This window comes from Cydia amplana, chromosome 5 (assembly GCF_948474715.1).
Source record: "Cydia amplana chromosome 5, ilCydAmpl1.1, whole genome shotgun sequence".
In the NCBI taxonomy this organism is placed as follows: Eukaryota; Metazoa; Arthropoda; class Insecta; order Lepidoptera; family Tortricidae; genus Cydia; species Cydia amplana.
The window spans coordinates 10,922,574-10,945,434 of NC_086073.1; the positions used below are offsets into that span (position 1 = coordinate 10,922,574).

Here is a 22,861-nt window from a genome sequence, read left to right on the forward strand (position 1 = left end):
TCGCGACACAGCAGTACATCCTATTATCGACCGACAGGAAGCCTGCTATCAACTTGTCGTTAGGTATTTCATTTAACACAATTTTTGCAATTAATTATTGCCGAAATTATTTTAACTCCCACGATTTTTATCAATGTGAGATAATGTCGACGAAGTGATTTTATGCTTATAGCTTTTCGTGAAGAGGAACGTTAGCTCGTCTTTCGTTACTTTGCAAACTAAAGCACTACGTAAAATTGATCACTTAATATATTTTACAGTACATATGGGGCTACTTTTCCGCACTAGTGCGTAAAATAGCACTTTACGTGCGTATGTCGAAACTTTAAAGTGCCATATGTACTGTAAAACGTTGTTCGATACACGTGCGAATAGGTAATTCGCAACTCGTGTCGATTTAAAACACTCCCTTCGGTCGTGTTTTAATTTATCGCCACTCGTTTCGAATTTCCTCTTTTTCGCACTTGTATCGAAAATAACTATTCTCAATTTCAAATTCTAACCTTTTCGAATTAATCCTGAACACTGTTTTTTTTTAATTTATACCTGTATATTTCTAATTTATAAATATTCTGAAAGAAAATTATTGCAGTAAACTTATTTACCTACGATAATAGATAATTATCGATATTTAATGACCGTGATAATGATAACATGGCTCCCCGCCCTTTAGAAGACGTATAAAAACGTGTTATTTTATTAGTACAAATTGCTTGAAATAACAATGAAGGCATGTATCTGTTTTATTATCAACAGTGAGCGCAGTTGCTTACATTACATAAATATACCATTTTGTTGTGACGTGCAGGAGACCGCCGGTTGCTCCGGGGTGAGTCGCCTTGTCAATGCACGCCACTACTCATCGACTAATGCTCTATTATCACTGTGACGTACACAGAACATTGAACTCAAGAGGAAGTAAACGATGTTCCTGAAATTTTACAATGCTCCGATATCATTCGCTGATGTGACACACCATCGGCCATTCTGCTCTTCAATCGGGTTGCAATATGAATTTACGTATTATTGACCAAACTAATTTAATAAAGTAACAGAACTTGTACCTTAACTATCAAAAAATATTAACCTCGTCTTATTCTTATCAACATTGAATGTCTTTAGGCTTTAGAGCAGCTAGCTCTGTCTTTCCTCTAAAAATCTAATAGATATGACATTACGGCATTATGCTAAAGTAAAGATTCCACATTTCTACAGCAAAATCTGGTAATAAAACAGTGATCACTTTTAGTTCCTCATATGAAAGTTGAGCAGTAAGTTGGTCATAAGAATATCTAACATTGATGAGAAAATCCTTGTGCCATTAAAACATAGGTATCTAAAGTCTATTTTTTTATTCGGTAGACTAAAATGACATTTCATAGTATGAACTTAAAATGTCATTTCATACTATGAAATGTCATTTTAGTTTAGTCTACCGAATAAAAAAAATGACTTTAAGGTACCTAAATTAAGGAAACCTAACCAATACCTACATTTATTTCAGTAACTGAACAACACTGTATTACGGAACGCTAGGTGCAGGTGCAGTACACTTGCGGCCTTTGCTGGTTACGCGGTGCGCCGCCGATTTTACGGCGCGAGCATTGCACTGAAAGTTATTGCTTACTTCCAGTAAAGTGAAATAGGTCAATAGTTTCAGCGCGCAGTAACAAAAGCCAGTCGGACGTGCGTCCATATTCCTGTTCTAAATTTGGCGCGAGTCGCTGACAGAAAATGATGCACTCGATATCTGAACTGAAAATCCTGCCTAACACGTTTTAGTCGTTTTGCCTAAACCCTACGTCTCTATCGCAGATCTGTTCAAGAGATCGGTAGATTGGTGTGGTGACGTACCCCACTTATCAAATTTCAACGAAATCGAACGCCAGGGAGAGTAAATTAAAACCTTTAAAGCTTTCGCCTTGTCATATCGCCACTTCCAATCATGTGAAATAAGGGTAAATTACTGGTAGATTTATAAAAAAAAAAACAATGGGTTGCACTCCGGGAGTGCCGATAGAAGTGAAAACTCAATGATTAGTCCAAAATGTCTGCAGCACTATGTATAATTGACCCATCCTCCTTTCTATTGAAAAACTTTAGTTCCGAAATGGCTGGCCAGTGAGCTTAAATTTGTAGCGTTAATTGTTTAAAATTCGAATAGAAATTGTAAAGTTACCTTGCAGACCTCGCATCTAAATATATTTGGTCATGATATTTTGAGTTTTATTCACCAGTACTGGAGTTCACTTTTATTAGCGATTTCATCAAAATGTAGCTTTATTTAATTATATTTGAGTGATATAAAGTTAGAATGTAACTGTGAGATCCTCGTATTTCAGCCCGTACAAGATTAGAACCTTTTTCATGTAATGTTATTGAGTTTTTCTTTATTGATTTAAATGCCATCTAAATGAGTGGCCATCTAAACCTTACGGTAACGTGATCGCCTTACGGTCACGTGATCGCCTTACGCTGTCTCGAGTTTATCATTTTTTCCCCACCCCAAAAAGTGCCCAGCGCCGCTAAAGAAGTTTTCACTTCAACAAAGCTCAAAAAATAATAAATGAACATAATCGATAAACTCGGCGTTTGTGGAGCAACGCAAGGCAATGACCGGCACCATTAACTTGCGATTGCGTTACTCTCCTGAAGGATCTACGAAGTGCCTGCCGATATGCACTTAGCCACTTACTTCATTAATAGCTATGTAAACTTCCGGCTAGCAATAGCGAGCGTTATTCGACTTTCATTAATGACAGCTCAGTTTGAGTTTAGGTTCAGGTGTTTCAAAGTTAATAGAAATCATAATCAGAGATCGGACAAATTTGCGACATTGCTCGCAATAATGTGGACATGACTCCAAAATTGATTAAATAATTAATCATTTAATTAATTTCTTACCTCAGGTTTAATTTTGATTTCTAATCAATAAATAACACAAAGAGTTCTTATAATGTAAATTTATTTAAAAAAATAATCAGTATGTTTTCTGTAGGTACTTATTTTTTTATATCAAAAATATATTTAAGTACTATTTATTGATTAGGAATCAAAATTAAACCTCAGGTAAGAAATTAATTAAATGATTAATTATTTAATCAATTTTGGAGTCATGTCCACATTATTGCGAGCTATGTCGCAAATTTGTCCGATCTCTGATCATAATATATTCCGAGTAGTAAAACTTAAGTTATCTGGTGACAACGCCATTTTTTTTACCAAAAGCCGCATGGTCAGCACGTCTCGAGGTGTGAAATAATAGAACGCCGCTGCATCATATCATATGCAATTGTAACTGTATAGGTATGTAAGAATCCTATAACATGCACGCACCTAAAGTAAACAAATGGCAACAAAATAACAACCTATTTGCTAACCTGAAACGTCCTACCGTAGAAAAAAAGGGAAAAAAGAGCTATCTAGAGAGACAATAAAAACCCAAATATCAGTATCCTCCCGACATTTGCACCTTGGATGCAACATTTTTAGAAGCGTAAATAACTTAACGGAGCTTTGAAAACCGGTGAACACAATGTCTCACCTCTATGTGTGTAAATTAACTTCTATCCTTAATTGTTAAAAGTAATTTAGGTCCTTCTGCGATTCGTTACCTTAAAAATAAATAGGGATAACAAACTCAATCACCTGCTCATCTCACCAATTGTTAACTCCTGTATTTCACATTCATTAAGAACGGACATAGCAACTAAATACAAGGACTAGGTGCCTACTTCTTTCCTAAAGAACTCTGAAAATTGCTGAACACACTAAATCTAACGCGAGCGCACCCGAAAGTAATTAACTCCTGTATTTCATTTATTAACAACGATGAAGCGGGTATTGGGAGCAGGTTTACGACCCGGCGCGGGCGCAGCGGGGTCACCATCGCCGGGTTCCGGCAAACAGCTCGTAAATCCCAACCGATCGCTCCATTTTTGACACAGTTACAGTATCTTTAAGAATAGACTATGACTGATTTTCTTAGGACACGACAAAGGATGTTCTGTGTTTAAAGTTCAGTACACTGGGCGCATTGATTTTTGACTTGCTCGACATACCAAAATGGCTGTGATATCATAAATTGGTCACATGTCCATTTTAACATACTATGACCTTATGGGTCACACGCAGATTAGATTATAATTTGTCTTTTCAATTCCTGCGAGTTAAGAATATTGGTTAAAGAAATGCTCACAATTTTGATAAACCAAAAACCACAAACCAACGTCGGGTCGAGGATCGTTTTGTCTGATATAATATAAATCACAACCAGAACCCCGGCTCGTACCAATGAGTTTTTCGGAACTTATGTACGAAATATCATTTGATATTTACCAGTCGCTTTTCGGTGAAGGAAAACATCGTGAGGAAACCGGACTAATCCCAATACGGGCCTAGTTTACCCTCTGGGTTGGAAGGTCAGATGGCAGTCGCTTTCGTAAAACTAGTGCCCACGCCAATTACCTGGGATTAGTTGCCAAGCGGACCCCAGGCTCCCATGAGCCGTGGCAAAATGCCGGGACAACGCGAGGAAGAAGAATATAAATCACAACCAGAAATTAGGCTTCTGTATCCTTAACGGGTACAGAAGCAACAACTTTTATTTTTAAGGGTAATTACTTAAATACATTTTAAAACATTACTTGGGTTTTGCTAGGAACATAACTTTTGTCAAAAATAACCTTTTTTAGGAAGTTTTCAATTTTTCATGTCATGACTTCATAAAAACAAGCTTGTCTCCAGAATGTGCAAATGCGTAAGAGGATATTTCGGGAACCGAGCTAATACGTAACCTATAAAGGTCACTTAACAACACAACCAGTAAGTAGGCTTCTAAGAAACCAACATTTTTGTGGTTGTAATACTTTATGGCGTTGGCGTTATTCATAAACGGCTGCTAACTTAATCAGTTGATGGTAGTCGTTTGTCCCTATCTGTCGTTATGCCATAGAGAGGGAGAAACGACGATCATCAGCTGTTTTAAGTTAGCAGATGTTTATGAATAAGGGGGAAATAGGAGATAAGTACATAGTTACGTTACTGGCTCATTGATAAGTTTCGCTTGATTTTTTTAAGCACCATGCATGACGTAGTCACAGAGACCCCAATAAGCTTGTCAAGTGAGTAACATCTACTTGTTAGCTCGTTTTCTTTCTATAATATTTTTCTATTATACATTCTGTATTTGAAATTATTAGTTCACCTAAAACGTGAGAAGCTTCCTTCTGGCTTTCATGAGCATTTCCACTCCACTTAATAGTGTTTTAGTAACAAAATAGAAACCAAGAGTTATCAATACGAAACTTCAGCTCGGTCTTCTAATCTTTCGTACAAACCTTCACATATTATGGATTTGGTAATTTAGTAAACCACCCAAAACTTGTAACTTTTGCGAGGGTGTTGGCTCGTGGCTCGTGGCAACGAGATGAGGTGAGGGCCGCGGGCCGCGGGGCGGGGAGGGCTCGCGGGATGTGCGAATGGCCGTTATCTTCTGGGACACAGCAATGATTGTTTATCCAGCCCGTTCCTTGAATTGCAACTAATGACTCATTCGTTCCATAACCGTCCACCACCATTAAGCTGATATCAATTATTTCACGTTTTGCAATTGCATAACGTCGCTCTTTTATACCTATTTTTTTCAGTATGTACATATAGGTACCTACATTCATTCCTGATTTTTTGTTTACGTAACTTCAGTTGGTAATAACAACAGACTAGATTTGAACGGCGAAGGAAGTTATTGATATCTAAACTAGACCACAGAATATAGATACATATTTTCATTAGGTTTACCAACCTGAGTGTTTTTTTGGGGTCAGTAGCCAAAATGGCAAAAAAATAATCTTTATATAGTTTATGACGAAACTTCATGTTTAAGCAAAGTTATCAAATAAATAATTGCGCTGTTGCGTAGAATATTGCGTATTGCGTAGATATGTAATGTTTTACAGCCCAGTATTTTCACCTTACCACGTATTAAGGTGAAAATTATGAGTTAAACTCGGCAGCAAGGACAGTGAAAAGTATGTTTACCTGTCCCGGCTTTAAAAAAATCCCTCGCACAATTCAAGATTCACTTTCTGAACCATAATCAATCAATCATAAAAGCTTTCGTTTGCTCGGGTATCAATAGAAGTCTCGGATGTAAGGTACCTACTAAATGCAGACCTTCATAGTTTTGCCATGTCCGTCTGTCTGTCCGTCCGCGGCTTAGCTCAGCTGCTCAGTGATCTTTAATAGTAGAAAGCTACAATTGAGCATGGGCTTATATATTAGTTACGCCGACAATATGGTAGGTAAAACAAACCCTATAATAAAAAGACCATACACTTCAACCCACTGGTGTGGTGTCTTTGGATAGGTCAATGAAAACAAAATAAATATCTTCAAAAAAATCGGTGGGCGAGTACGACTCGCACTGGTCCGGTTTTTTAAATACACATCTTTGTTTTTAATGGGGTATGTATAATAGGTTTGTAGAATTTATTTTTGCGTTACTTAAGTTTTTCGTTATCATTTAGGTACGAATTGCCTAATGATAAAATACCTAGTATTTTGACTTTTTAGAGAGTCTAAAATAAAACTTAAATTAAAATACCTGGATATTGACCACGATGGACAGTAGCTAAACGATATTTTGTATAAGAGAAATGACTGAAACTATGTCACTGGTTGCAATTACTAATCAAAAGTGCATAAAACTATGTAAGTACTAAGAAGTGTATTGCGTCATGCAAATTTAAACACAAGTGTTTGATGACAAGCACAAATTGATATTGTTATAACGCTTTAATAGGTTGTGATGTCTTAAATGTCATTCTACATATTGGTGAGATCTGATATTCTTTGTAGCCGAGTTCATATATATGTGTACATTTCTTCACCTTAATCCATTGCAATAAGGTGAAAAAATCTTTGCATATTTATGAACTCGACTGTAAGTGAACAAGGATCGGAATATTTACACATAAGGTGCATGCGTCATTTAAGGTACCGCAAGATTAGCACAATATATAATAGAGGATTGAACGGTATGGAGTAGGTATATCATGGGTATGGTATTACAAAGCGCAATTTTATTAAAATACAAACTAAAATTGATACATACATACGGAAAAATAATGAGAAAGCTTCGTTCCTAGATACGTGTTTTTTGATAGATAGTTCCTAGATATTTGCATTAAACGTGGTTTACAGTAGGAATTCCATTGTAGAGTGTGTATGTGTAGTACTTAATTCAAATCTAGTCGCAGATCCTATATTTTCCCTTTCCCCAAGGAGGCATGTTCCCAAACAGCACAGTTCAATCACTCTACAGCCTCATTTTAGTTAGTAGCGTGATGCATAAGTAACTATGGTTACTAGGCGACGACAAATGTCTCAACTATAAAATACCTACTGACTAGACTAAGGCCGGTAAATTGAAATGATTTATTAATGTTAAATGACAAAAGCCAGCCAGCCAGCCAGCTTATTCATGACATCATTCAGTGTCCTTGCTGTAAAATCCATCTCAAGCCAACGCACATAGAATGTTAAAGCAATTGAACTCAAAAACAAGCTAACTAAATTACGTAAGTAATTACGTAGCAACTTTAAATGATATATGAAGCTTTTATTGACTAAAGCCAAACTGCAACTAATGCCAAACAATATTGTCTTGTTGGAACTAATTGAGAATACATATTACACTTTTATCTTGTATGAACTGATTGGTGGAAATAGGTATTAAACTATTTGTACTTTTTTTTACTTTTCAGGCAGTATGCAATCAGACAGCTTGCCCGATCGACTGCTCCGGGATCAGAGGGGAACTAGGAGACCCGGGCCCGCCGGGCCCTCCGGGGTCCCAGGGAAACTACGGTGAGGACGGCCCCGAGGGCCGCCAAGGGCCCCTTGGAGAAATTGGCGACAGAGGAGAACCGGGAGATATAGGAGACAAGGGAGAGCGGGTTCGTATTAACACTCTGACATCAACACATTTATAAAATAAAATATGTAGATTCCAACAAATACCTTAGAGTAACTTCAAATACCTAAGTAATTGAAACGGGAATAGTTTTCCAAATGACGTATGAAATGCAACTACGAGTAAGTACTTTATTTTGTGACTGAGGTACAGATCACGGATTCTACCACGGCAAGCAATATTTTGTTATTGTTTATTTTTATTTCAGGGTTCAGATGGACCATACGGACGAATGGGATTCCCTGGAAATGATGTAAGTAAATTGTTAGATGAATAAAGAATATAACTAAGTACAACTTTAACTAAGTACCTATACAAATTAATATTTCGCATTTATTTCGATTAGGGATCACAAGGGACAATTGGTGTTCAAGGCCTCCCGGGTTTGGATGGTTGCAGCGGCTTTGACGGTACTCCAGGGCCACCCGGACCTATTGGATTCCCTGGAGAGAGAGGTCAACCTGGGCTTCCAGGAGATAAAGGCCCGCGAGGTATGGCAGGAGACGGAGGAGCCAACTCGAGAGGCACAAAAGGAGACAGGGGCGAGAAGGGATTTCCTGGTTCATTCGGGTTAGAAGGACCTAGAGGCTATGCTGGCGAAGCTGGCTTAGCCGGTGAAGATGGTGAACAGGTACCAACTCAATATACCTATACAATTTAGCGCTATTGTTCAATAAGTCCGTTATTTATAGCATAACTTTACACCAAATTTAATTGTAAAAAAATAACGGTTACTTACTTACGACGTATCAATGTTTCGTATTCGTCCGGATTCCAATATTGATTTATATATTAGAAGTAGATTTAATTTACAAAAGTACGTTTCTAAATCTAGTTCCTACATTTAGGGCCCACCGGGACCTCGAGGAAACCCAGGTAGCTGGGGAGCACCCGGCGAAGACACAGTCGGGCCTAAAGGTGACAGAGGCGATGTTGGTCTCGATGGCGAGCCTGGATCGAAGGGTACCGTTATATACGTTGGCATCGACGAAGCGCGACAAAACGTTACCATCATATCCAAGGGATTTAAAGGCTACAGAGGAGAAATAGGAGATAGGGGAGATAAAGGTGGACAGGGAGAACCTGGAGCAAGAGGGCTAAACGTAAGTATATCTTATTCTTACTTCTATTAATTTTACTCTCGAAACTCCCCATAAAATAAAAATTGTTCTTGCACCGCCCACGATTTATCTGCTTTGCCCGAAGGCGAAGCAATGACCAGCTAGAGAATGATTTGCATTAAGTCCGCCTTTTGCACGAAGAGATTCTTCCTTGTATAATTCAGATAAAAATAACCTAAACATGGGAGTAATATTGCAGATGATTACGACACGTTTCAGACGTGTCGTACTCATCTGCAATATCTGCTTACGTTTTTTATTCATTTATTTAGGGACCTTTTGGTACACGCGGTCCGCAAGGCTACAAAGGCGAAGAAGGTGAAGAAGGCCCTAGAGGAAAACCCGGTCATCGTGGTGCACCGGGCCCAGACGGCCCAAAAGGCGATAAAGGTGCTCCCGGATATGCAGGGCAAGATGGAAATGACGGGCTACCTGGAGAGCTAGGAGAAGACGGAAGACCAGGAGCCCCGGGAGAACAGGGATTCCAAGGACCTAAAGGAGTGTTCGATGAATCTTTTAGCGAACCATTAAAAAGGGGTGCACCGGGTCCCCAGGGTCCTATAGGTGAAACCGGATTTATGGGATACCCTGGTTTAGACGGCGAACCTGGTTCTCCTGGTATAGTGGGAGCAACTGGGCCGCCGGGACCTCCAGGATTCCCGGGTCGTGACGGTAACCCCGGAATATCGCCTAAAGGTGAAACAGGCAGTAGTGGCTTCCCTGGCCAGCAAGGACCTCGAGGCTTACCTGGCAACCCTGGGCGACAAGGATCAGCTGGACCTAAGGGTTTCGCAGGCAATACAGTGAAGGGTGAACCCGGTGAAGCTGGCATCTCGGGTTTAGATGGTTTACCTGGCCTTCGAGGAGATATTGGTGATACTGGATTTAGAGGGCCGCCAGGTTATCCAGGAACAGGAGTTTACGGAGCCGGGCCACCTGGAGAAGACGGAAGGCCTGGCCGGCCCGGAGAAGTGGGTGACCTTGGTGATCCTGGCTCACCAGGATATTACGGACCCAAAGGACAACGTGGGGATGACTGTCCATTTTGCCAATCAGGTAAGGGTATTTGATAACGTAATACCTAGATACAAAAAGCTTTAGTAATTTATTCAACTGCTACTACAAGTACTGAATAGCTAATCTGGATATGGATGCCTTAAATATTAAGACAGACCGCAAACGCAATCACATGAACCTACACATTCGTAACAGTTGTAGGAATTTTAACGGATTGAAGAGTGACATTGAATAATACGACCTCTCGAGTTTGGGCTACATATAATGATTCGTTTCGAGTCCTGTACTTTTTAGGGTTCCGTAGCCAAATGGCAAAAAACGGAACCCTTATGGATTCGTCATGTCTGTCTGTCTGTCTGTCTGTCCGTCTGTCCGTCTGTCTGTCCGTCCGTATGTCACAGCCACTTTTTTCCGAAACTATAAGAACTATACTGTTGAAACTTGGTAAGTAGATGTATTCTGTGAACCGCATTAAGATTCTCACACAAAAATAGAAAAATAACAATAAATTTTGGGGGTTCCCCATACTTAGAACTGAAACTAAAAAAAAATTTTTCATCAAACCCATACGTGTGGGGTATCTATGGATAGGTCTTCAAAAATGATATTGAGGTTTCTAATGTCATTTTTTTCTAAACTGAATAATTTGCGCGAGAGACACTTCCAAAGTGGTAAAATGTGTGTCGTCCCCCACCCCTGTAACCTCTAAAATAAGAGATGATAAAACTAATAAAAATATATGATGTACATTACCATGCAAACTTCCACCGAAAATTGGTTTGAACAATATCTAGTAAGTAGTTTTTTTAATACGTCATAAATCGTAAACCGCAATTTACCTTTCATTCAATTACTTGCTGCTACGGAACCCTTCATGGGCGAGTCCGACTCGCACGTGGCCGCTTTTTTTAATTATTTTAGGTTTTCAAGGTTTAGGTAAAGTACGAGTAGCGTTACGAAGTGATAAAAACTATAAAAAGCTAAAGAGAAGTTTTTTTTATTATTAAGGGTAATAGTCGATCAGGTTTGTTTTGACGATCAAATGTCTATATGGGAATGGGACCCATTGCATTAAAGCAATAGAAAATTCAGAAATGACAAAGTCTGACAATCGTAATCTAAACGGTACTTGATCGTGACGTCACGAATGTCACGATCGATAATCGATGGAAAACAAGAAAATTGGGATTTTGACGGTGAAATATTACGTTTATGTATATTTTACATAGTTGCCATACAATCTATTGTTTAATAATATGTAAGGAATCGAATCATTTTTATTTCATTTAGGAAGTTAAAAAAACTTAAATATTGAATCTTTGAAGAATGTATAAACATTTAACTAGATTTTGTTATATAATTCAACATCAATGTCATCATCCCTATTGGCATAATAATTTTGTTTGTAGGGGCACCTGGTACGCGAGGAGCCCGAGGAGAGACAGGCAACCGTGGGCCGGATGGTCTACGAGGCCCCGAAGGTTTACCCGGGCCCCGAGGAACAATGGGCGAAAAAGGAACAGACGGATTGCCCGGGCTGAAGGGCAGCAAAGGAACTGAGGGGCCGTCTGGTGCCCGAGGGCGGAAAGGTTTTGCTGGAGAGCCCGGTATACTACAAAGGGAATCTTTTGCTCTCACTAAGGCCGACGTCGGTCCCCCGGGTGAGCCAGGTACGATACTGCAAGCCTACTATTCTCTTTTTTGCTAAACGGATAATTCGGATAATTGTTGTTTAGGTTTAGGTACATCCGCCGGTCCATCAATGTGTATGTTGAAACGTTTAAAAAAGTGTAATGTTGTAGGTTTCATCGGCGCACCTGGCATTCCTGGCGATCAAGGCATGCCCGGCTTCCCCGGTCTCCCGGGGCCAATAGGCATGAAGGGCCAATCTGGTGATATGGGACGACCTGGTCTGCGTGGGCGAGACGGCCTGAATGGCAGTGACGGCTTGCCTGGGCGACGAGGCATGGATGCGAACGCATACTACATTCATTTTCTTCAGGGACAAAAAGGAGAACCAGGCCTCAAGTAATTCATATTACGTATCATTAATGATTTAGCTTTTCCGTGAATATATTTACTACCTTACGGAGTCAATTTTGATTGTTTTGTATCCTCTGCTGTCTTCTGGTGGAGAATATAGAAGATGGAAACTCAAAAATACGTCTACTTTGACTGTTTCAGAGGTCTACCCGGTTTGCCAGGTGACGACGGCCCTGTAGGAGAAACAGGAGAAGCCATTGGGAACGAATTTAATGTCAAAGGGGAGAAAGGTTTCACGGGACCACCAGGATATCAAGGTACCTACGCAATGAAAATTTTACTGACATATGTATACCTATTTATGTTTCGAATGTATAGGTACTCTAGGTAAGCAGGTAGGTAGATAATGACCTTTTATACTAGCTTTTTAGTTTATATATATCGTTGTATCTCAACATTCATACATGTATGCAAGAAATTTATTGACGTTTTCAAATATTTAATAAATAGATATACTTACCTGCAGGGTGGTCGGTAATAAAGTAGGAATATGATAAAATGGATAAATTGCTAATCATGCCAAGTCAATTTTTAAGTTATTTTACCTCGACTAAAATAAAGATTGTCCAACGGGACATAAATAAATAAATAAATAATAATACATAAAACAATACTGAACGCAGTAAGACTCAAATTTATGCTGGTGTTTAGGAGAACGTGGGCGAAAAGGAGAACGAGGAACATCAGGTTTGGACGGGTATCCTGGCGAAAAGGGCGATCAAGGTTTTACTGGAATTAGCCAACCCGGTGAAAAAGGCATAAAAGGAATAGCGGGAGAAAAGGGCGACTGGGGCCTTTACGGAGAACCCGGGCTTGCGGGACAGAGAGGAGATGCAGGCTTCCCCGGCATCCCTGGACTAAAAGGATTCCGCGGTGACGCGGGTGCTCCTATCATACCTGGGGAGCCAGGACTTCCCGGCAACCGAGGCATCATGGGTGACCAAGGGGAACCCGGTTATATGGGAATTCCTGGTCGTCCTGGTCAAATGGGGTCGAAAGGAGAACAGGGAGGGCCTGGTGAGCCAGGTCCAAGAGGACCAATGGGACTCCAAGTAAGTACCACCTATCATTAGAATTATCATATCTTTGAGCATTATTTAATTTGCACTCAAGTTATATTGTGTTAGTTGATGCATTGTTAAACATAGGTATACAGGTGTATTGAGGTTATTCCGATAGTTTTTTAAGCGAGTTTTGAGAGAGTAATGTTTGGACGTAATATTTTTTCTTATTGATCAAAATTACAAGAAAACAGTAAACATGATGATGCTTATTTTATTTGAGTAAATACAGGGGCACAAAACACTTAATAACATTCGGCTCTAAAACTTTACGGAAACAAAGTATACTTGAAAGTACATATGATCAAAACTCGGAGCCGAATTGCAAAATTGCAAGTTGCGGCGAAAATTTAAAATAATGGCGCGTACAATACATTTGAAAAGTCAAGAAAATAAAGCTTAATGAATACTTTCCAAGAAAAGTTTGAAACGACTTCTCTTCCTAGTTAGAGGCCGTATCGTATGTGCCGAAAAATGCGCTTCATTATGCGCGGCCCGACACGCATTTGGCCAGGTTTTCTATTATTATTAAATTTGTTGGATTTTATTACGTACATAATATTAGAAATACTTGACAGCTGATAAATGGTATGAAAAGCTATCTTAATAAGCCCCATCGTGGGCTTGAAAGGTGGAAACGAAAGTTCAAGTCGCATATAAAATAGGTATATGTATAACTAATATAACTACCTACCACCATAAATAAAGTATATCAAATATAACAACTATAGTATATCAAATTTAAATTTGGATATGGATTATCTTTCGTTACCTTATAATGCCACAACGATCACATTACAACGCATGAACTATCTATTAAATATCTATTTATTTTAACAGGGACGTAAGGGCATGGAAGGTGTCGTCGTCCGGGGTGCACCAGGCATACCGGGGCGTAACGGCCCAAAAGGAATGCCTGGCATTGCAGGTACCCCGGGCCTTCCAGGCGAACCTGGTCTGCCTGGTATTGATGGTCCAGATGGGATAAAAGGAGAAGCTGGCAAAAAAGGTTTCCGTGGTCTAACAGGTTTACCTGGTAAAGGCGGAGCGTTTGGCTTTCCGGGCTTAAAAGGTAAACGGGGACTCCCTGGAGAATACGGAGATTATGGCGACGTTGGTCTACCCGGAGAAGTAGGCACACCAGGCAGAGAGGGCATGCCAGGTCCACTTGGTATTAAAGGAGAAAGAGGTGATTCTGGATATATGGGTCGCATGGGATTACCGGGCCCGGCTGGAATTAAAGGAGACAGAGGAGATTATGGCTTTACGGGACCGAAAGGAGAACCTGGTGAAAGTAGTTTCAGCGGACTGAAAGGTGATATGGGAGAACAAGGAGCGATGGGTTTCTCCGGTGAGCCAGGCTTAGATGGTTTAATAGGTCCAAAAGGTGACGCTGGAGATGACGGTTTGGTTTATAATGGAGGCCCTGGTGTTAAAGGCGAAAAAGGTAACAATGGACTATATGGACCACCTGGTGAACGTGGCCGAAAAGGAATATCAGGAGAAATTGGACTCTCAGGACAGCGTGGTGAAATAGGAGATAAAGGTTTCTCTGGACAAACTGGCAAACCAGGAAGAAACGGGTTAGATGGTCTGAAAGGAGTGAAAGGTTCAATTGGATTCCCTGGATTTTCTGGTGGCAAAGGCGAAAAGGGCTTCCGTGGGCGACCAGGAAGACCAGGAAATGCTGGTTTAGATGGCTTACCCGGTTTACGGGGTTTATCAGGCGAGAGAGGACTACCGGGATCACCGGGAGAAAGAGGCGAGCCGGGATTAATCAGTTATGGGCACGGTACCAAAGGAGACATAGGAGACTTAGGGTTGGATGGTATCCAGGGAAACCCCGGAGAAATAGGTGCACCCGGATATCCTGGACAAAAGGGTATTAAAGGACAACGTGGTGAAATTGGTTATCGAGGTCAGGAAGGTGATCAAGGTCTACCTGGTCGGAAAGGTGAGACTGGCAACCTGGGCCCTCCGGGTATGCCAGGCTTGCGTGGTTTAAATGCTGAAAGAGGTGAACCCGGTACACCTGGTATTGATGGCCTGGATGGATGGTATGGAGCGATGGGACAAAAGGGGGCTCCAGGAGAATATGGCCTTGATGGCCCTCGAGGCAAGCCAGGGGTTCCAGGCCTCGTCTTTCATGGTCCTAAAGGAATAAAGGGTGATCAAGGTGCAATAGGCAGCCGAGGAATCTCAGGAGCACCCGGAGAATTAGGATTACCAGGACCTACGGGTCTCAGTGGAGAAAAGGGAGATCAAGGTGAAGTCGGATATATAATTAACCCAAAAGGTATGTCAGGCGACGTAGGTTGGCCAGGTACTGAAGGACTTACAGGAAGAAAAGGCGAGAGGGGCAATAATGGCAGAAACGGTTATATTGGTAGGCGAGGCGCTCCTGGTTTAAAAGGATTCGAGGGAGACATGGGACTTCCGGGTGAAAAGGGAAGTCTAGGACTAAAAGGCATAAAGGGTGAGAGGGGTGATGTTGTTGCAGCGTCCCAAATTATACCAGGTCCGAAAGGTGACATTGGTTTCCGAGGTATTGATGGTTATAAGGGAGAACCCGGTAGACCAGGAGCACCAGGAAGAAGTGGATACCATGGCATAAAAGGAGAAAAGGGAGACATTGGTTTCCAAGGATTCTCTGGTCTGCCGGGACCACCGGGACTTCAAGGACAAAAAGGCACCCGTGGTTTCAGAGGCGAGGATGGTACCCGTGGGCGCGCAGGGATACCTGGTATACCTGGCCCTCCGCCACCGGTCCCGAAATCAAGAGGCTATTATTTCGCAATACATTCACAAAGTAGTATGATTCCGCAGTGTCCGCCTGGGTCTAATCCACTGTGGGACGGCTTCTCACTAATGCACATTGTTGCTAACGGCAAAGCAAATGGACAGGATCTTGGTATGTATTTTTGTTTTTCTAAAAACATTGCTCGTTAACTAGTTAATTTTAAATAATTAATCAACAAGTGATTTATCAGGTGCACCGGGTAGCTGCTTGCGTAGATTCACTACGATGCCCTATATGTTCTGCAACCTCAACAGTGTGTGCAACTTTGCCGAACGAGAGGACTACAGTTACTGGCTGTCGACTAATGAAGCCATGCCAATGGACATGACTCCGATTCGAGGAAACTCCATCGGACCTTATATATCAAGGTAGGTACACTCTCTGAAATATTTTATTAACTGAATAAAGCTGTATATTACACAATGTCACATAGGTACCAATATGGTAAAAACTGAACCCTTAAGGTACTTAGGTACTCCTGGGTACTCGTACACACCACGCATGTGCGTGTTGAAGCTCAACCCGAGCTTGTGAAAGCAAGCTCAAGCTAGACTGTGTTATAATCCTATGTTTAACATGTGTCTCCCTATGGCATCGTAAAAACCAAATGCAAAGATTTGAGTGTGGGTTTTTAAATAGAAATTCAGGTAGGTTTTTTTCGAGATCGAGTCGAGATGGTGTGATGGAGTGATGTAGGAGTTTCTTTCGTTGTATATTTTATAATTATAATAATCTTAAAGATGTCATGTTAAGGATAATGTATTCCTAGAATGGAACCTACAACTTATTTTATCATTGCTCCAGGTGTCAAGTGTGTGAAGCACCAACGAGAGCTATTGCACTGCACAGTCAAACTACAATAGCGCCGTCCTGTCCAAACGGCTGGGAAGAACTGTGGCAGGGATACAGTTTCTTGATGGTAAATATAACTATTCAGTAAACACAAGTGACGAGAAAACAATAACCCGTCCCGGGACTTGAAAATCGATATGTTGACTCGCGCAAAATCAAATCATAATAAGTATGTAAATAACTAGCACAGACGAATTAACTCTCTATAACTTAATTATTATGCAGAATATGGTACGCATAGGAAGTCTAGCACATCAAAAAGTACTCGAATGCGAGATACATAGGAATAGAAATATGAGAGATTTAATGTCATTATTTTTCATCCGTCAGCACACAGCGGGAACCGATGCAGCTGGCCAAAATTTGGTCTCTCCTGGGTCTTGTATGCACGAGTTCCGTATCCGCCCCTCCATAGAGTGCAACGGTTTGGGTCGGTGCAACTACTTCGCGATGGGAATTGGCTTCTGGCTTTCTACTATTGAAGACAATAAGATGTTTGCAAAACCAGACCAAGAGACGCTTAAATCTGACCATATCAGGAAAGTTAGCAGGTATGTAATAAGAAGGTATTTATTGTTTTACCAGCTGGCAATGAGGTGTAGTTTAATCTTTACTATACCTACTGATGGACAAGTTTAGAGGAACGCAAAAAAAAGTTTAATTAAGTACTAATTTTGAAATTACTTTAGGTGCTGTATTCCAGTAGGTAATTAAAACTTTTTTTGCGTTTTTCTATATTTGTCCATGGGTGTAAGTGTAGCTACAAAAGGCGGTAGTGTCTAATGTCTGAGATCGCGGCTGTTTGGCGCCAGAGCCAAAGCTATTTAAAGACAAATATAATCACGTATTCTAAATTATGGATTTATCACAGTATGTGTAAGTAGTTACTTCCTAAATTTTACATTAAGTGTTTGGACAACTATTACCTACCTATACCTAAAAAGTTGGAAATCAAAACTTCCGCGGGTGGTCAAAAATTAATGAAACGAATTAAATTTGGGCTCGTTACAATCGTCTTCGGGAATTTCTAAAGAAGTCGGAGTTAAAAACTTTTATCCAAAATTGTATTTATTGACAAAAACTTATTAATGATTTTGTCTCTCCAGATGTTCTGTCTGCATGAGGCGCTGGCCCGCCGCGTCTAGCCAACAGCAAGGCGACATAAGAGCCGTGCCCAACGCGGTCGTGAGACAGAACCCGCGGTACCCGCCGTACGGCCGCCGGCCCGGCTACCCCTACCAAGGAACCCGAAGGCGCGTCGCCGGCTGGCGGAACCGACGTCGCCAGGAACAACCGGGCTCATAATCGAATAACCTTCTTAGAAATGTAATATAAAATTCGAGTCATTTTTCGAAGCACTTATTTACACTGTTAATCACTTTATTCAAAAAAACAGTGGTAACGATAGGTGAGCAAGATTCAAAAATCAATATTATTACATACCAAAGTTAATTAGTATTTTTTTTCCAATACTTATTTTGATGTTTTCGAAAGATGATACTTAGTATGAAATACTATCACTTCGCGACACGATAGTGTGATACTGTGCTGCCGATGAACTTAGGTACTCGTACCTATACCTAGGTATCAAGTAGTAATTAGTTTAATTTTAAGTAATGATTAACTTAAATAAAGTATCACTGCCTTCTTTAGAGCAATAATGTAATTTAAGTAATTATTTTCGTAATAGATGTTCAATGCGTTGGAAATGGAAGGTAAATATATATTCGTGAAACTTTTACTTTTATTTTCTTATACCTTCGATGGAAATTTAACGCATTATGTTGATTTTTTGAATACATATGTAACTAAGTAATTTTGGGGTAAATTGTGATATAAGGATTATATACCTATTACCTAACTATTGCAATACGACCCGACCATTTTTCTCGTGTAAATATTAAAGACAAGGTCTTCCACTGTATAGTAATTCATATAACTAGGCACAAGATTTTTGTTAAGTACTGCATGCTGATCTACATAAAAATATATTTATTTCTAGAAACTGTTACATACATATTATAGTACCTAACCTGAAATAAATACAATAGTTTCGTTAAGTCAATCCTACTTAGTAAACTTTCTGCAAATAAAACTTAAATTTTCTAAGATATATTTTCTGTAAATATAATATTATTATTGAAAATAAAATGTTATAATACAATAAAACACAGTAATACCTTATAAAAATATTTTATTTTAAAATAAAGTACTTAGTACATATTTCACATTTCCCTTTCCTTCATAACTAACAAAACCCTGCGATGTTTAGGTATAAACAGATGGTGTTATAAATTAGGTTGCAATCTGGCTGATACAAGCTGAACCTATTAAAGTCAATTAACGGCGCTGCTACTCGTATCGGTAGTATATCTGTATTTATGTGACATATATTTTTCTGTGTAATTGAATTAGATTGGTTCAACTTTAGTAAGGCCGAGCGAATATGAAAATATGACACTAAATTGCCTAATCTATATGCCTGGATACAGAATCTAAATGTTTTAATTTATGATCGTCGAGATTGGGCCTTGCTTCATATGTACAAATGGTGACGCCGTGCTTGTGTCCCGGCGCCCATTCCCCCTTTAGGCCGATATAATAAATTTTCGTGTTGTCAGCACCGAAATTACTCGGAAAGTGCATGGTCAAATGGGTTACAGATGAAAACGTGACGATTCTGTAACAATAACAAAGTACATATATAGAAAGTACTCTTTCTTGCAAGTATTACATAAGAATAGAAATTTGCAAAAATAAATAATTTTGTATAGGATGTACAGTCAGCATTAAATAAATAGTGACCATATTGGAACACATCCTTATTTCTATGGTAACAAAGGTGTGGAACGATATATTTGGCCACTTACTTGTGTACAGCGAAACTTTTTATCTAATTCCATGCATTGAAAAATTTACGGAATTGACAATTAGTTTGCTACGTTAACACATTTTAAAAATATAGTTTCATCCGAAAGAAAGCATGAATCACAGCGTGCATATACATATATCATATCTATAAACAACATGGTATGTCAAGATTCATGGTTTCTTTCCGATAGGACCGTATTTTTAGCTAAGAACCTTGGCACCTTACAATACATACATGCCCAATACTTTTCAAATCTTAGACAAGTGGTACTTACCTACTTGAAATAATTTCTTCACAGATACATTCACAGGGTGGACTCAAATTAAAAAGTGTAGGTACGTTATGTATATAATTTTTTAATTTTACGTAAATGAAACCAGGAAAGTCCAAGTCAGTTTTGTACATTGAGGATTACAGAAAAGTAATGTATACCTCAATCAGTGTGTAAGCATAAACTATTAGATAAAGTGTTATAGCTTTACAATTAGAAGTCCTAAAAAAAATACCTTGACAAATGTATCATGTCCAAGTAATCAGTTTTTTCGCCACGGGCGGCAAAACACAAGCACTCTGGCCACTAGGGTTAAGCTGAAGCATATAGGTATACTGAATGTTAAAAACATATCACTTACTTGGGAGCATATTCTAATACACCTTCACTGTCTCTGTGAAGTTCAAACACCTGATCTGGTTCCATGGTGACATCATCAAATGTCATGTTAGGTTTGTTTTTAAATCTGCAACAACAAAAATAATCTTTAAAATATTATGAATTACTTAGGACCACCTTAGTTACAGTAATACAACAAAGTGAAAAAAACTTTTTTAAACTGCATTTAATAAAATGGAATTAGTAGAAGATAAACAGCAAAACTTAACTTTAAAATCATATTATTGCAACCATCATGTAAAAAAATTAAAAATGACTTAAGATTCAACTAAACTAAAGGCTTACAGAGTTAGTTGACTTTTGCAGCCCTATTGTAGAGGATGCCAGTATTGCAGTTATATATTATCGTTGGGGAGAGTGCAATACCATGTAACTAACAAATGAAGTAAGGTCCAATTACCTTGTACATTGTTTTGAATTTTATACTCTTTTGACTTTGTTAGTTGCGCGGTATTGCACTATCCCCTATGCTGCCCTCCTAAGCTAAAAAGCGGTATTTTCATATAGTTTTCTTTGAAAATACGGCCTTTTACCTTAGGAGGGCAGTATGATACAGAGATTGATTTATAATTGAAAACACATCATTCAACAGGTACTTACAGTCTCAACTTAGATGGGTGTGCATCAGAATTTTCTGATGCTATCTTTATGCCTTTAAGTTTAACATTGCCAGTGAATGGGATGTTGAAAAGAAGTTCTTCGTCTGCATCACTCTCCACAAACTGAAAATAAATTAGGTACATTAATTTTATTATGTTGTTCATTAGTAACCTGAATACTTGTAGTGGGCCCGATGGACCACATACTTCATACCATACCATAAATTACCCTCACACCGCATCACAAAAGCATTTTGTGCATTAGTACCTGGGATCTTATACCGATCTGTTTTAAACTACTGCCTCATAATTATATTTTAAAATAAAAATTTTCATTGATTGGAATCTTTAATACTATTGAGGTATTGGTGGTGAGGCTTGTGTCGTTGGCGAACTAAGAACTGTTAAGAATGAAATCCCGTGAAGGACGGAAAGGAACTAAATCTTTTTGCGCGCTCTAAATCGGTCTTTAGGTCCTTTAGTTCAGTGAGATTGGAGAGCGCTTGACTGAGTGAAAAAGAAAACGAAACGGTTCACAATGTCGCTGGCACAAGCGCGAATGAGATGAAAGAATCACGTGACACACCAAATCCCGAAAAGTTTGAAGGAAAATCAAATATTTACCTATATATATTATAATTTTTTTATTGTGTTAACCTGTTTTAATGTTTAATATCGACCTAATCATATCGTACAAATTTAATTATATTTAGTTACCAAAGATTGGGACAAAATCAGTGTAAAACCGATTCCTATTCATTCCCGGCTCTCAACAAGTTCAACGACCGAATTGAACTAAAGGAACTAAAAGAACGAACTAGTTCGTTCGACCGATTGACCGAGAGCGGAGCGCTCTCTGTAGTGAACGAGCAGGCACAAGCTTAAGGTGTATTGAAAACAACAAAGTTTGTTAATAATTAGTTCCAATAGTAATATTACATTTAGATAACAAAGAAGTATTAAATGACTCAATACTCACATGAGTTGTATCATGCCGGCTTTCCCATGGCTTAAATACTGTTTTACCTGATCCTTCCACCATCTCATTTAAACATTGTAAATTCTCCTTATCAATTTTTTCGTAAAGGTTATATTGAATACCCAATTCCTCTGAACTTGAGTGGTCGTGATCGTGGCATCCATTGTGACAATGGTTATGAGACATTTGATTAATTATTATCTATTTGTTTTAATTTTAATATAAATTTGCAGGTAAGGTAAATATAGTTAGTCACGGTTGCTCACTCAAATTAAAATCCAAAACGTCACTTGTCACTTTTATTTTGAACTTTTGACATTTGAAGCTGTAGATGTCCTAAATAACGTAACGGTCCATTTGGGTAACGTAATGGTTATAGCTGGTCAAGCAGATCTTATCAGTAGAAAAAGGCGGCAAATTTGAAGAATGTAAACCAAAGAATATAAACACGAAGGGATATCGTCCCATAGAAAATTTGAATTTCGCGCCTTTTTTTACTGACAAGATTTGCTTAACCAGCTATAGATGGGCAAGCAAATCTTGTCAATAGAAAAAGGCGCGAAATTCAAATTTTCTATGAGACGATATCCTTTCGCGCCTACATTTTTCAAATTTGCCGCCTTTTTCTACTGACAAGATCTGCTTGACCAACTGTAATATATATTCTCTTTGGTTTGGGTATCTAGCCGTAAGCATAGAAGGTAGGATCCTATAGAAGTGGTATACGCGTGCCTCCGTGAGGGACAAAACACAGGCAATGCGACACTATGATTGGTCGAATTTATTTGTTGCCCACCATAATATACTTGGTCAACCAGATCGTGACAGTAAAAAAAGGCGGCAAATTTGAAAAATGTAGAAAAATTGAATTT

At 39.2% G+C, this 22,861-nt stretch overlaps 2 protein-coding genes across 2 annotated transcripts in view; one reads left to right on the top strand and one right to left on the bottom strand.

The window, feature by feature from the left end:
• Nucleotides 1–18,298, top strand: part of LOC134647955 (collagen alpha-1(IV) chain-like) — a 32,887-nt gene extending 14,589 nt beyond the window's left edge. The window contains exons 2-15 of the mRNA XM_063502348.1: nucleotides 7,767–7,958; nucleotides 8,184–8,228; nucleotides 8,322–8,606; nucleotides 8,824–9,078; nucleotides 9,369–10,152; nucleotides 11,523–11,783; nucleotides 11,916–12,141; nucleotides 12,298–12,413; nucleotides 12,808–13,208; nucleotides 14,058–16,128; nucleotides 16,208–16,385; nucleotides 16,822–16,936; nucleotides 17,200–17,420; nucleotides 17,976–18,298. Coding sequence (XP_063358418.1) covers nucleotides 7,767–7,958; nucleotides 8,184–8,228; nucleotides 8,322–8,606; nucleotides 8,824–9,078; nucleotides 9,369–10,152; nucleotides 11,523–11,783; nucleotides 11,916–12,141; nucleotides 12,298–12,413; nucleotides 12,808–13,208; nucleotides 14,058–16,128; nucleotides 16,208–16,385; nucleotides 16,822–16,936; nucleotides 17,200–17,420; nucleotides 17,976–18,174 — 5,349 coding nt within the window. The 3' untranslated portion in view covers nucleotides 18,175–18,298. The remainder of the gene's footprint in view (nucleotides 1–7,766; nucleotides 7,959–8,183; nucleotides 8,229–8,321; nucleotides 8,607–8,823; nucleotides 9,079–9,368; nucleotides 10,153–11,522; nucleotides 11,784–11,915; nucleotides 12,142–12,297; nucleotides 12,414–12,807; nucleotides 13,209–14,057; nucleotides 16,129–16,207; nucleotides 16,386–16,821; nucleotides 16,937–17,199; nucleotides 17,421–17,975) is intronic.
• Nucleotides 18,299–19,052: 754 nt separating this feature from the next.
• LOC134648478 (PITH domain-containing protein GA19395) lies at nucleotides 19,053–22,248 on the bottom strand. The gene is made up of 4 exons (XM_063502998.1): nucleotides 21,990–22,248; nucleotides 21,012–21,133; nucleotides 20,374–20,478; nucleotides 19,053–19,549 (listed from the first exon to the last, which is right to left on the bottom strand). The coding sequence occupies exons 1-4, from the start codon at nucleotides 22,173–22,175 to the stop codon at nucleotides 19,339–19,341; spliced, it is 624 nt and encodes a 207-aa protein (XP_063359068.1). The 5' UTR covers nucleotides 22,176–22,248; the 3' UTR covers nucleotides 19,053–19,338.
• Nucleotides 22,249–22,861: the final 613 nt, after the last annotated feature.

Bases quoted from the DNA above. Each gene is read 5' to 3' on its own strand.
- LOC134648478 (XM_063502998.1), bottom strand. From the start codon at position 22,175: ATGTCTCATAACCATTGTCACAATGGATGCCACGATCACGACCACTCA. The intron at 21,134-21,989 runs GTGAGTATTGAG...ATTTATTTTCAG, and splicing joins GCCGGCATGATACAACTCAT to TTTGTGGAGAGTGATGCAGA. The intron at 19,550-20,373 runs GTAAGTGATATG...TTATTGTTACAG, and splicing joins GTATTAGAATATGCTCCCAA to AATCGTCACGTTTTCATCTG.